The sequence below is a fragment of the Diadema antillarum genome, unplaced genomic scaffold (assembly GCF_040938485.1).
Source record: "Diadema antillarum isolate AM-2024a unplaced genomic scaffold, OU_Dant_1.0 seq00001661_RagTag, whole genome shotgun sequence".
Classification (NCBI taxonomy): Eukaryota; Metazoa; Echinodermata; class Echinoidea; order Diadematoida; family Diadematidae; genus Diadema; species Diadema antillarum.
Window position 1 is genome coordinate 269,182 of NW_027272361.1, and position 12,990 is coordinate 282,171.

At 35.2% G+C, this 12,990-nt stretch overlaps 1 protein-coding gene across 1 annotated transcript in view; it reads right to left on the reverse strand.

The window, feature by feature from the left end:
* The window catches only part of LOC139711490 (uncharacterized), a 35,936-nt gene extending 23,254 nt beyond the window's left edge, over positions 1-12,682 (reverse strand). Inside the window, exons 1-6 of the mRNA XM_071623368.1 lie at positions 12,648-12,682; positions 9,556-9,669; positions 8,576-8,702; positions 7,984-8,082; positions 7,262-7,358; positions 3,807-6,256 (exon numbers count right to left, since the gene is read on the reverse strand). Of these exons, the coding sequence (XP_071479469.1) occupies positions 3,807-6,128 (2,322 nt within the window). The 5' untranslated portion in view covers positions 6,129-6,256; positions 7,262-7,358; positions 7,984-8,082; ... (1 more) ...; positions 9,556-9,669; positions 12,648-12,682. The remainder of the gene's footprint in view (positions 1-3,806; positions 6,257-7,261; positions 7,359-7,983; positions 8,083-8,575; positions 8,703-9,555; positions 9,670-12,647) is intronic.
* Positions 12,683-12,990: the final 308 nt, after the last annotated feature.

Sequence of the window (12,990 nt, forward strand, 5' to 3'; positions counted from 1 at the left end):
TTGTGAACTGTGCACGCATATGCTAGTTTGAGTGGAAACTGTTTTCTGTTGTACTTTTTTCCCATGGATTCTTGATGCATTTCAATTGCCTGAATACCAATCTTATCATTGTCAAATTTTACTTTGACCAATATTGGTCTACAATCTCTATTTGGTCTTACAATTTCTGCAACATTTCCCATGCATCCATTTGTCAAGCCTTTTTTGACATCAACATTTTTCAGCAACATCACTCTGGCATTTGGTGCAATCCATAGGTAATCTGGTAAAGAAGTCAAGCAAGATTTGCGAGGTTGTTGACAAATGTCACTTTTGCTTTGACTATGAGCTTTGCTATCTTCTGCTGCAATACAAATGATATCAGTACATTTTTTGTGCAACATGTCTTTGTTCCATGCATCAACATATCTATTAATTGCATAAATGTGAAGAGCATTTTCACATGGTTCACCTGTTTCACATGACTTGAGAACAGCCAAATCTATATCTGACAAAACATCATCTCTTTCCTTTGTACGCAATCTATTCAACAAAAGAGCAAAATCTTCATCTTCTTTTTGTCTCATTATTTGATGCAGCTCAACTTGTTTGAAATTATTCATCCACAATGAGCCTTCCAATGTGTGTACATATAACGGAGTACCTCTCACAGGGGGTAGTTGATAAAAATCACCAACAGCAATAACTGAAACATTGCCAAATGGAGAATCACTCCGTGACTGTTTAATCTGTCTTAATCGTCCATGAACATACCATAACATTATTTGATTTACCATAGATATTTCATCAATAACAACAATTTGCACCTGACTCAGGTGATTACGCAATGAACTTAATTTTTCCTCTCCAAGTGGTTGATAGGGAAGTGAAACACTGATAGGGATAGACAAAGCACTATGAATTGTATGACCATTTATGTTGTATGCTGCAATTCCTGTTGGGGCTAATTTCAATACTGATATTTCATCAGGGTTGTGCATTATTTTTCCAAGAATGCGTGTTGCTTCATTATAAATACAGTTTATCAGATGACTTTTACCAGTGCCAGCACCTCCAGTAATAAACAATTGAAAAGGTTCAGGCCGTTTTCCATTCACTCTATCTAAGGACCACTGTCTGATCTCGTACAAAATTTTTTGCTGTTTATCATTTAACGATCTAATCATTTTATTACTTTCTGCTCTTGAAATATTTGGTGATCTACATTCTCTCCTAGAAATTTCACCAGTTTGAGGTTGCAAATCTGGAACCACAAATTCAGCCTCTACATCATCAACATCTACAGTGGGTTTGGGATTTTCTTGTCTTTCTACTTCACTTTCAGGACACAAAAGACCCCATGCATCTTCGGGTGGTCCAAATTTAGCGATATACTCTTCTGCTTGTTCAACATCATGGGCACTTTTTTCAAACTGCTGGAGGTTTCCCTGAACTATGGACTTCACAGTTTGCAATTCCTTTCCATTCAATTTGACATGGCCTGTGTTATAAAATTCTTCATATGTTACAAATCCTGGTGGCTTTAAGTGTTCATCTACACGAAATGGTAAAAATAGCTGTAACATGCTTAAAAAATATTTTTCAGGCATTGCACTTTGTGAAAATCGAGGATATCTCACAATAGCATTATCAGTTCTTGTTCTTTTTTGAATATAACCTAGGTCATTCTTCATTTTAAATCTATTCTGATTTTGTCTGTTACCCCTAACTTGTGTTGCACACAAAAACCTATACTGTGAACAAAATGTTGCAAGGCACATTGTTTCAAACTGAGATCCATCAGGTCGTGCTTTGTATTTATCAACCTTATTTGGCAACCAAGCACTATGATTATCATCTGCTTTGTTTTGTATAACACGTAGTGGTAAACTCATTCTGACAGGATTGGGGCCAACTGGAATAAATTCAACTTTTCTGGAACATTCCTTTAATCTCAAACTACAAACTCGATATACACTTTCTTGAGCAGAAACTTCTCGATTATTAACATACACGTGACCAAGTTTTCTTAAAGATTCTCTGGCATCATAATTTCCTTCTTTTATTTCTGATGCTGCATGAGATAGAAGCATCCCCATTTCTCTCTCAGATTTACTCATGTATGATACAATATATGCAATGCAAGCATACACATTTGTGATTATTTGAATATCCATGTTTGCATTCCAACATCGAAGCAAGAAAGGATTATATTGATTGACCCAAACATCTCTAGGACTTCTCTTGATAACAACCTGGTCTCCAGAAGCTATTACATTATTCGCATCTTCAAATTTTTTCTGTGTTGTTTCTAAACTTTCAAAAAAATCCTCTGCTTTATCATACTTATGTTTATTACTTAAGGCACCTTTTATTAAGGTAAGTAATTCTTTTGCTTCTTTCACTGCATTGCCACCATTTGTACTTTTCTCTTCCTTTGGTTTAACAATAAATGTCCTTTCAGATGGCGGTCTTGGAAAATTAAATCTACAATTTGCTCCCTTCTTTTTGCAAGACTTTGAGTGCTTTTTACTGTGAACCTGAACAGTACTGACAATTTCATGCAATTCAGGATCTTCCTCTTCAGATGGCATTTCACAAGAAATATACTTGTTGATAAAACTTATAACTTCCTCATCTGGATCAGAACAAAGCACAGGAGCATCTTCAACCCATACTAACATATGTACATGTGGACTTCCTCTCATCTGAAATTCAATTCTATAAAAGTAGTCCTTAACTTTGCCAATAGGGTGTGCTTCTGACAAAATCACATTTTGTAAAAAATTATGAAAACGATTGTCAAACATTCTAGCAACTGTCACTGGATTAGACCTTAGGAGATTGCATTTATCAACCCATTCCAATTCACTTACTCTTCTTCTGTCACATGTTTGACTCATTAACGTGTTCATGACTTCAGGCCAACGCATATCAGCACTTGAAAATGAAAGAAAAAATGTTGGGATTCCAATCTGTCTAACCATAGCTGCGACATCTTTTTGTGTTGATTGCCAATAAGGTGGAGTTCCACGTATTTGCTTTAAAAACTTGTATCCTCTATCAGATTTTAATATCTCTTCAATTTTGCCAATATTCTTCAAATCTGATATTGTTACTGAACTAAAATCATCCATTTTATCTGATCCTTTTCTCAAAGCAATAGAAATACTGGATACAATTTGCTGAATTTCATAAAGAGATTGAGCAAAAAATATGAATTCTGTATTTCGGGCAAATCTATTATCAACATGCATGAGTCGATTATGGAAATAGCGTCCAAGTGTTAATTTCACACCTCGTGCATCATGATAAGTTGGTTGACCGAGGGGAAAGAGCACTGGAAATGACTTAGCCTCATTGCTCTTATCATTCAGTAATGCAACAGGGCTGTTTTTTTCACATGGTGCACAACAAATTATATCATTGAAATACTCATCAATCACATTCTGCCTTCTATCAACTGGCTGAAGGTTGGTGTCAAGGGCAAGGCCACACAAGCGTTCTTCAAGATCATCTTCATCATTTTCATGACATGTATTTTCATTTATAATTGAACTACAACCTTCATCTACAGAAGCATTATCATTCTCAATGTTTTCTTGAGATAAGTAATTGTTCCATTCTTCATCTACTAAAATATCAGAATACCATTTGTTATTACTTTTCAAATATTCAAGGGCTTGAAATACTTTCACTGTGCTAACAAACTTATATTCATAATATCCTTTGTAACACAATTTCCTTTTTAACTTAACAGGTACCAATTCATCATCAGTCTGTGATCGTGGCAGCATTTTTACATTTTCAATTGTATTTGAAGGTACACAAACAGTAGGACCATGTATGCCACGCTGACCTCCTTTTGGCAGATTCAATAATTTCATGAATGGAATGTTTACTGCAATCAAGTGTTGTTCTAGATTATTCAAACAGCTCAGCTCAACTGGAATATCATGTAATTGTAAATTGTTTATGTTGGCTTCTGCTGGAATTTTCCCATCTCGTAATTTCTTGTGACAGGTGAAACAGATCCATAAACAACTCCTCGGTGATTTGGCTATCTTACAATCTACATTACATTCTTCACTGCAGATATGCAAATACTGGTCACTGATACATGCTTGATTTTGGTATTTTGATCTCTTACAATCTATTACTTGATTTCTGAAAAGCAACTTAAAACATACGCAGCAAACATATTCAGGGCCATGTGAAATCGTTTCCCTGAACTTTTTCAGTACAAATTCAGGATCACTCATTTTTGCCTTTTTAATTTCAGAACGTTTTAAGTTTTTTCTGGCAGCACTCTGCCTATATGCCGGCATTTGTCTGTACTTGGTTCTCATTTGTTGTTTTTTTATGTCTTTGTAATTCTCTTGAAATTCCAAGTCATTGTGATACTTTTCTTCCATCCTTTCTTTTGTTTTCTGCTGAAACACCTGCCTAAATTGTGGATCAGTATGATACTTATCTATCATTTGTATCTTCATTCGTTGTTTATGTCTATGCCTAAATAGTGAATTTCTTTTATACTTAGCCACCAGATTTTTCTTCAAATTAAGCCTAAAACTTGAATTTCTTTTATATTTAGCTGCCAGTTTTTCCTTCAAATTCTGCCTAAAATCTTCATGTAGTCTGTAATTGTCGAGAATCTGGACTCTTTTACTTATTTGGTGTTCAAAGTCACTTTCATATTTCTCTTTTCTTTTATCCAGGATAAGGTCCTTGAATGCAGCATCAGTTTGATACATCTCTGACTGCCTTTCTCTGCTTTGTTCTCTTTTCTGAGATTTCATTTCACTATTATCATATCTACTTTTTTGAGCCTGTTTTGCCTGATTTTGTTTTCTCCTCCTGTATATAGGATCAGTTTGATATCTTGTTCTTTCTGTATCAGCTTTCTTTTGTTTTCTCAAAGTCTTTGGATCACTATTTAGTAGTTCTTCACTGGTTTCACATTCTCCATTCTGAAGGTTATCTTTTCTTCGCAGCATTCTCATATGCAACTTCTTTTGTTTCAATGCTGCAGCATGACTTTTCTTTCGTTTTCTCCTCCTTGGTTTTACATCACATTCAGGAGGCACATTTCTATCAGTTTTCCTACACTTCTGTCTTGGTTCTGAACTGTTTTGAAATACTGCATCAAAACCATGTTTACTTTGAAGATACTTTGGGTCTTGCTCTGTTAATTTTCTTTTTTTAGACCATTTCTTGGGAATCTCCTTGGTTCGTATAACTTCTGTAAAACTGTTCTCCATGCTTGAAGCATTTGATTGTGCTGTAGCATTAATGCCTATCATCTCTCTTTCCTCCTGAGAATTCATGTGAATATCACCCACAGACTCTACTACATTAAAATGTACATTTTGAGTGTATAAGATATAAATACCTCCTTTAGTTGTCACTTCATTTATTCTTCCTGGTTTTTTTGCAGAGAACAATTGCCAAGCTAAAAGTTGATCATTGAATGAGTAAATATCTACCTCAAGCAAGTTCGCCATTGCACTTATTTCAGTATTGGAAGCCCACGTTCCATTATTCATTACTTTTTCTTTGAACACATATTCTTCAACAGTTCTAAATTCATGACTTAGTGTGCTAGTAAATAAACCATTAGTGTCTAATAAATGTTTGGCAGTTGCTTTTCGGAGAAGAGTATGATTCCTTTCAGTCCCAGAAATTATATAAGAAATAGCACGGTAAAAACAATTGCCATCACCAGTAATATGTTTGATTTGTGCAGGATGAGCAATGTCTGTATCTGTTTGTAAAGCACCATCATTGATGTTCACATAATCAATACCTAATTTCCTACATATCATTCTCTTTTGCCTTGCACAGAGTGGTGAAAATTTGAAATTTCTGTCAGGTCTGATGCCATACTCAATATGGATGATCTCAATATCATCTTCAACATCACTATTCACATTTTGATTATCCTGCACATTTCCGACAGCTTTACTCTGCAGATTCACACCATGACGTGCTTCACATTTTGTAGAATTGCTCTTACATGTGTTTTCATGTGGATTATCATTATATGATTGATTAAAATGAATTGAACTCAGAGACTCATTAGATTTGCTTTGAGTTTTCATATTAACTCCAGTCAATTCAAACTGAGTACTATACAAATCACAACCCATCGAATTGGCCAGTCGTATGCAATGAGTGTGTATACCTTGCCAGCAGGAAGTGTGAAGCAGGATACTTTTTCCATTCTCACTGACACAACCAGACTGGTCTCTTCCGTGAGGATCAAAGACATAGAAACCTGTAGGGGATTTAATGATTGCAAATGTACTTTCATTAAACATCATGAAACATGCATCATGTTTGCACAATTCATGTTCAAGGGCATGCTTTAATGATACAGCTCCAAATTCTGCCAGGTATTTTTCATTGCCGTCTATAATGCCAAACACTGGATCACTACAATTAATTGCAAATGTATCATCTAAAATATCCAGTTCTTTAGGCAAATCTGATATCATCAAAAGGTCATCATGCATTGTCGAATCTTTTTGAATGTAATAATACAGCTGATTTCCAAGCGTCAAAATTTTGTCAAGATCTTGAGCATCAAATTCATTCGCATTTTTCTTGGCTGAGTAGAGAATTGCTACAAGGCTATTAGCAGTACACTGTTTTCCACGTGAAACACCAAATCTGTAATGACCTTGATTGAAATTACCTTGTGCAATAGATGTCAATTTAGTGGAAGACATGACATCACTAAATTTCTGATCTATTTGTACATTTTGCCCACAAGGCGGATCAACTTTGTCAATTGATTTCACATCATTCTGAGATACATTCTTCAATGTTGTTGCAGACACTGGAACAGTATTACATAGTGTAAAGTTGCTAATATTATCCATGGGGATACTGTCGTCAATCATTCCAACAGAAGTATTATTTTGTTTATCAATGATTAATTCTTCTAATCTTTGGCACGAAGCATTTCCATTGAGCTTAAATTCACAACATGAATCGCCTTGATTTTGTGCTTGGTTTCTTCTCTTCTGTATTTCATTCATTTCTTGGGCATTACATGAACTTTGCACTTTGAGGTCATTTATGGTTTTATCTTTGTCGTCAACAACATGACTCTTACTTCTGTCATTGTCACCGATAATTAAAACTTGATTTCTAAAGGGATTTTGAACGTCAATGTTTTCATGATGACTGTCAGTCTTAGTTTCGCCACTTTGACCTACTTTACACTTTGACTCATCACTCTCTTGAGGTTCCTCATTTTTACTGGCAGTTTTCTTACGTTTCACAAATTGACCTTTCTTGTTTCTTGGAAGACGTGACTTTGGATGGCCACCACCATAGACACCTTGTACTTCAACACGTTTCACTGGTTTGATCTGTTGAAAGACAGGAAATGTACCTACATGAGCATTCACAGAATTTACAAGTCTTGCTGAATTTTCTGATTTGCCTGCAACAGCAGCCCAAGTCATTGTTTCTTCTACCTGTTTTTTCTTTATGCCTTCATATGTTTTATTGTCTGTGCTTATTCGATGATTTGATTGTGCGCTCTTTTGAGACACGCACTGCAAAGAAAACACAGGTTCCACATACATCTGCACACTTTCACATTTCAAATTTGAGATCTCTTTGCCATTGTCAACACTTTTTCTGTCTTGTCTTCCGTATGTTATGCTGCCAGTCATGTTACTTCTATTCTTGTTTCTTTCAAACAAGTCTTTCATTGTTTTGCCAATATATGTTACACCTGCTGCATGGTAGTGCTTAGATTTTGAACTCAGTCTTTCCTTTTCTTTTTTCTCTGTCAATTTAGTCTTTCTTGATTTCACAGTTCTCCAATTATGATCAAAGTCATCTCTTTTTAAGTTCAAATGTCTCTCTGTAGATGGCTTTCTCTGAACTGTGGGATCAACTTTACTTCTACCACAGTCACTCTCTTTGAAATCATTCACACTTTGGACTTCTCGACTCTCATTTCTTTCCTTTATCTTTCTTGCATACCTCTTCTTTGATCTGTCACATTTGGTTTTGTTGGCTTTGCTTGATTGAGACATGTCATCACCACTCTCTTCATCATGTTGGTGCGCCAGTAGTTCAAATCTATTAAAATGAGAAGGGATGCATAAATTATTGAAGATGTCATGGTTATTGTTGCTATTTCCACACAATGAACAAATCCAAATCAATCTATTATTCAGTTCAGTACCACTGCATAGTTCCATACATGTCACATGATAATGACACTTACATGACTCACAGGTTGCATAGCTTTCATTCTTTTTAATGTGATTTGCACATACACAGCATGTTTCAAAATCTGAACTGATAATTGATGCACAACTACCCATAATGTCTAAAATTTCATCAATAATTGTCTTAAAGTCAAATGTATCCATCAATTCTGGAGAGCCACCATTCCGTTTGTGCTCACATGGAAATCCACTGCTGGCCACATGACAGTGGTATTTACAAGGCTCACAGATTGCATTAGTTTCATCTTCAGGAATTGGGTTGTTAGATCCATTGTGATCATTGCGAACATCAGGAATTTCACTATGACAAGAGTTTTGGGGATTGACATTTGCATAGTTACCATCATTCCCATCTGTCTCTTTTGTAGTACCATCACCAGACTTTCTCTTTGTTTTGATATTAAAGTCCTTCTTGTTTCCACCATTGTGTTGTTCTTGACCTCTCACTGGTGTCTCTTTGTTGACATGCTGAAAAAAAGGACATGCACCAGTACAAACATCAACATTCTCATCACTATTTGACTCTTTACATTCATTGTCAAATTTCCATTTTTGATTTTGGCATGATTTTTGTGCGACATTTTCAGATTGTAAGTTGCCATTCACAAGAACCTTTTCCTTGACACTCCTGGATGCTTTACAGTCTGTTGTCAACTGTCGTTTCCTTGTTACAACACTGTGTACCAGTACTCTTTTGATCTGTGGTTTGTGTTTTCCCACTCGAATCAAGGAATCAGAACAATGAACATTTGCAGAATTTTGTGGATTCTTAACTACATCAGCCCAACTACTCCTATGCATCTCTTTACTTGGATCATTTTTCTCAGTGTACAAGATCATTGTCTGTCTTGACTGCACACATTTAGCATAGACATTCAATAATGTTTCAGTGTATGTTTGCACAGTATAGTCCTTTGACTGTCTACATGCCATATTCCCATTCTGCTTGTGTTCATCATTCTCAAGTCTATTTTTCTTTGTACCTTTGTCACCTGATTTTTGTTTTTTGCCATTTTTACGTCTACGTCTTTCATAGTATTCTTTCATTGCCTTGCCAATGTATGTGACACCAGGTTCAAGGATTACACCATTCACAGATCTTTTGAAGCGTCCATGATCTACCTCTTCATTTTTCGTCACACTGACCTCCTCCAGTTGTTTTTTTTTTCTTTGCATTCTTGCTCTCCTTGATTTGACAGTGACCCACTCATTATCATTCAAGTTTTTACTTTCTGCCTCAACTTCATGATATCTGTTTCTCTCAATTTCATTTCTGCATTCATTCAGTGAGAGAACTTTTCTTCTCTTTTCTTTCACATACCTCTTGTTCTTTCTGGTAAACCTTGGTTTCCAGTTATTCTTTGTTGATGTGTAACACTCCTGGCCATCAATCTCAGCTTCTTCTCCATCAATATCACACTGAAGAGGCTCATATCTATTGGGATGAGAAGGGATACCTATTGCATCAAAAATACTGTGTGCAATATTGTTTTGGCCACATTTAGCGCAAATCCAAATCAATCTGACATTGGGGATTCCCTGTGAACATTGCAGTACCATACAGGTCACATGATAGTGACTATGACACGATTCACAAGTAAGTTTATTTTCATTTTCTTTGATGTCATTCCCACATGATAAACATCCATCATTACCATCAGTCACTGTACAACTTGCCAATATGTTGTGAATTTCACTCAAAACACTTTGAAACTCATTCATGCAGTCCATCTTCAGCACACTTAAGAGGCGAGTACTGTCACGACCACTTTATTGATCGCCTTAAATTCAATATCTCGTCAACGTCTCTAGATGGCGCTCGCGCTATATACTGATTATACAGCTATGGACGTACACTCATCACCAGTCCGTCATCAGTTTTAGTGCAAGTACATGTACGTGTGCGACCCCTGTTTACAGCGTACAATATTTGGTAGTTTCCACTCGACTTAAATAATCTTCTGCACTAAAGTTTTCACAATCGCACCTTCAATTCGCACCCTTCACATCAATAGATTCTACCATGTACACCTGTCACACTCCTATAATCGAGGCTGAAGTTACCATTGACTCTCAATGGTACGGTACTTGAGTGTGAGGTATACTTCTGTGTCACGATAGATCACGTTGCTCTGTGCGTCACTTGTCAAACAATAAAATATCTTATTTACCTCACGCTAGCTAGCTGTCGGTCAACAGGTCAGCCGATTACAATTCTCTCGACAACTGTGAAGATTGCGCTCTTGCAATTCAAACTGCCTTGTATCTTAGGAACAAAATGAAATTTCTACTTTTGTTTTCTCAACTTTTCTACTTTTGTTTTCTCAACTTTTCTAAATTGACCTTTTAATGCGAATTCATTTACAACACTTCCACGACCTGAGAATACTTCTTTTATTCTTTCGGCTAATTTAACCTAATTGAGTGAACAAAATGTCTGTCAAAACTTTATCGATAATTAAGCTAAAAACTAGAATAATAAAGAAATGCAAGTTCAGTATTCAATCTCTTCTTTTACAGACTCAAGACAGTTTTTTTTTTCCTGCTTTAATGATACCAGACAGTTTTCAGTTTCAAATTGTATTCCACTTCCACAATTAAATTTTCACAAAGTACTAGATATTTCTATATTTGCTCGCACCTTTACTTGGCGTTCTTCAAATCAGCAGCTTCCTGTCTACCACCTGTCACACTTCTATAACTAAGGCTGACGTGATAGTTGGCTTACGTGTATATGGCTGTATTATACTTCGCACGTCAGTTGTCAAAAAATAGTAATATGTTATTTACCTCAAGTTGGCGCTCTCGAAGTCAGGTGATTCTAATTGTCTTAATATTACAACCAAAACCGCCTCTTAACACAAAAAACCGCCTCTAAAACACAACTTAATTTCTGCTTCTGTATTTTCCACTGTAGTGAATTGACCTTTAATAATTCTACGACTTCAGAATACTTATTTTATTCTCTCCTGGCTAATTCAACCTAATTGATGTAAAAAGTAAAAAACAAAACAAAACATCAAACCTGTATAGATAATCAAGCTCAAAATAAAACAATCAAGAAATAGAAGTTGAGTATTCTGTCTCTTTGTTGGTATTTTGTTTTGTGTTTTTTATTTTTTTTATTTTTCGTTATTGTTGTTTTTGTTGTTTTCTTTTGTTTTGTTGTTTGTTTGTTTGCTTTTTGTTGTTGTAGTTGTTGTTGTTTGTTTGTTTGTTTGTGTGTTGTTGTTTTTTTTTTTTGCTGCAGAGTGTATTTCTCTTCCAGACAGATTTATCTTCGGGTATAACGCAAATAATAGTGTCAATGTAAAGTAATTCCCCTGATAGCACAGGAATTGGTTACTGTTAGATTCAGATGAAATTCATGAGTTATCAAATGTAGAGAAAACGAAATAATTCAATATTCAAAAGCTACATTCAAATCCTAGCTTAGTGGTTTTCACGTGGTATTTTAGTATACACAAACACATTCAATCACATGTCCATTCTAAAATCACTTATCTCTTCTCAAGAATATGTCCAACACATTCAAAGACACAAGATCACCAGATGCAGTTTCAGCAGCACAGAGAGAAATAAGAATCTCAGTTTCAATAAGACAGAAGAGGATCACAATACTTCGAATAACACTGAGTAAGATGTCAAATTCAGTTTGAGAAAGATAGAGAAATATCACAAAATTAATTTTACTGAGAAAGAACAGGATCCATGAAGATTCAATTAAAGTATCAAAGACAAGATAAGAGCATTGAGATTGAGAAAAAGAAATCAAGTTATAACATTTAGTTTCTGTAATAGGAAGCAAAACTGAAAGATGTAATGGTAACTTATAAACAAGAAGAAATTAATTCAAAGATTTAGTTTCAAAATAACAGAGCAATATTACGAAATTACTTTCAGAATAAGAAGAGATAGAAGGCTTGCAAGAGTAATGGTTTGCTTTAGGGTTCGTTTCTGTTTCTCTGCTTTCACGTAGAATTGTCAAAAGACAGTCTGTCTTTGCTGAGATTATCAAGACGGTTTGTCTTTGCTTTATTACGTAGATCTGTTAAAAGACGGTTTGTCTTTGGTTTATACAGATTTGTTAAAAGACGGTTTGTCTTTGGTTTATGCAGATTTGTTAAAAGACGGTTTGTCTTTGGTTTATACAGATTTGTTAAAAGACGGTTTGTCTTTGGTTTATGCAGATTTGTTAAAAGACGGTTTGTCTTTGGTTTACACAGATTTGTTAAAAAGACGGTTTGTCTTTGGTTTGTGTAGATTTGTTCAAAGACGGTTTGTCTTTCAATTGAGTTTGTTAGGATGACAGTTCACTCCCTCTGAGAGCAGGATCTCTTCATCAGATCAGGAAAAGGGATGAATGAGGAGTTTTACTTTGGGTAAGTATATGGAATGATGATATCAACACACCCTTCTGGGTGATGAAGCACCAGATCCAGACACCTGCATTGGAGATAAAATCAGATAATGATGTCACTTTTCTTAAACCCAACTCATCTTGTAATTACTTTGTTAAAATGAAAGTGATCAGATATTCAAATGTGTAGAAATTGTCAAGCTGTTTGAAATTTTGTGGCAGGCGAACTATAATGAAAAATGAACAATTGTACTTGTACATAGTCATTATTGTATGTGTTTGTGTTCTAACAATAGCTTAATTGTAATACTCAGAAAAGCAAAAAGAGTAATAATTCATAATCCTGATTTTCAATCAAAATGATACATTTTGTGCATATTATACAACATAAATTTC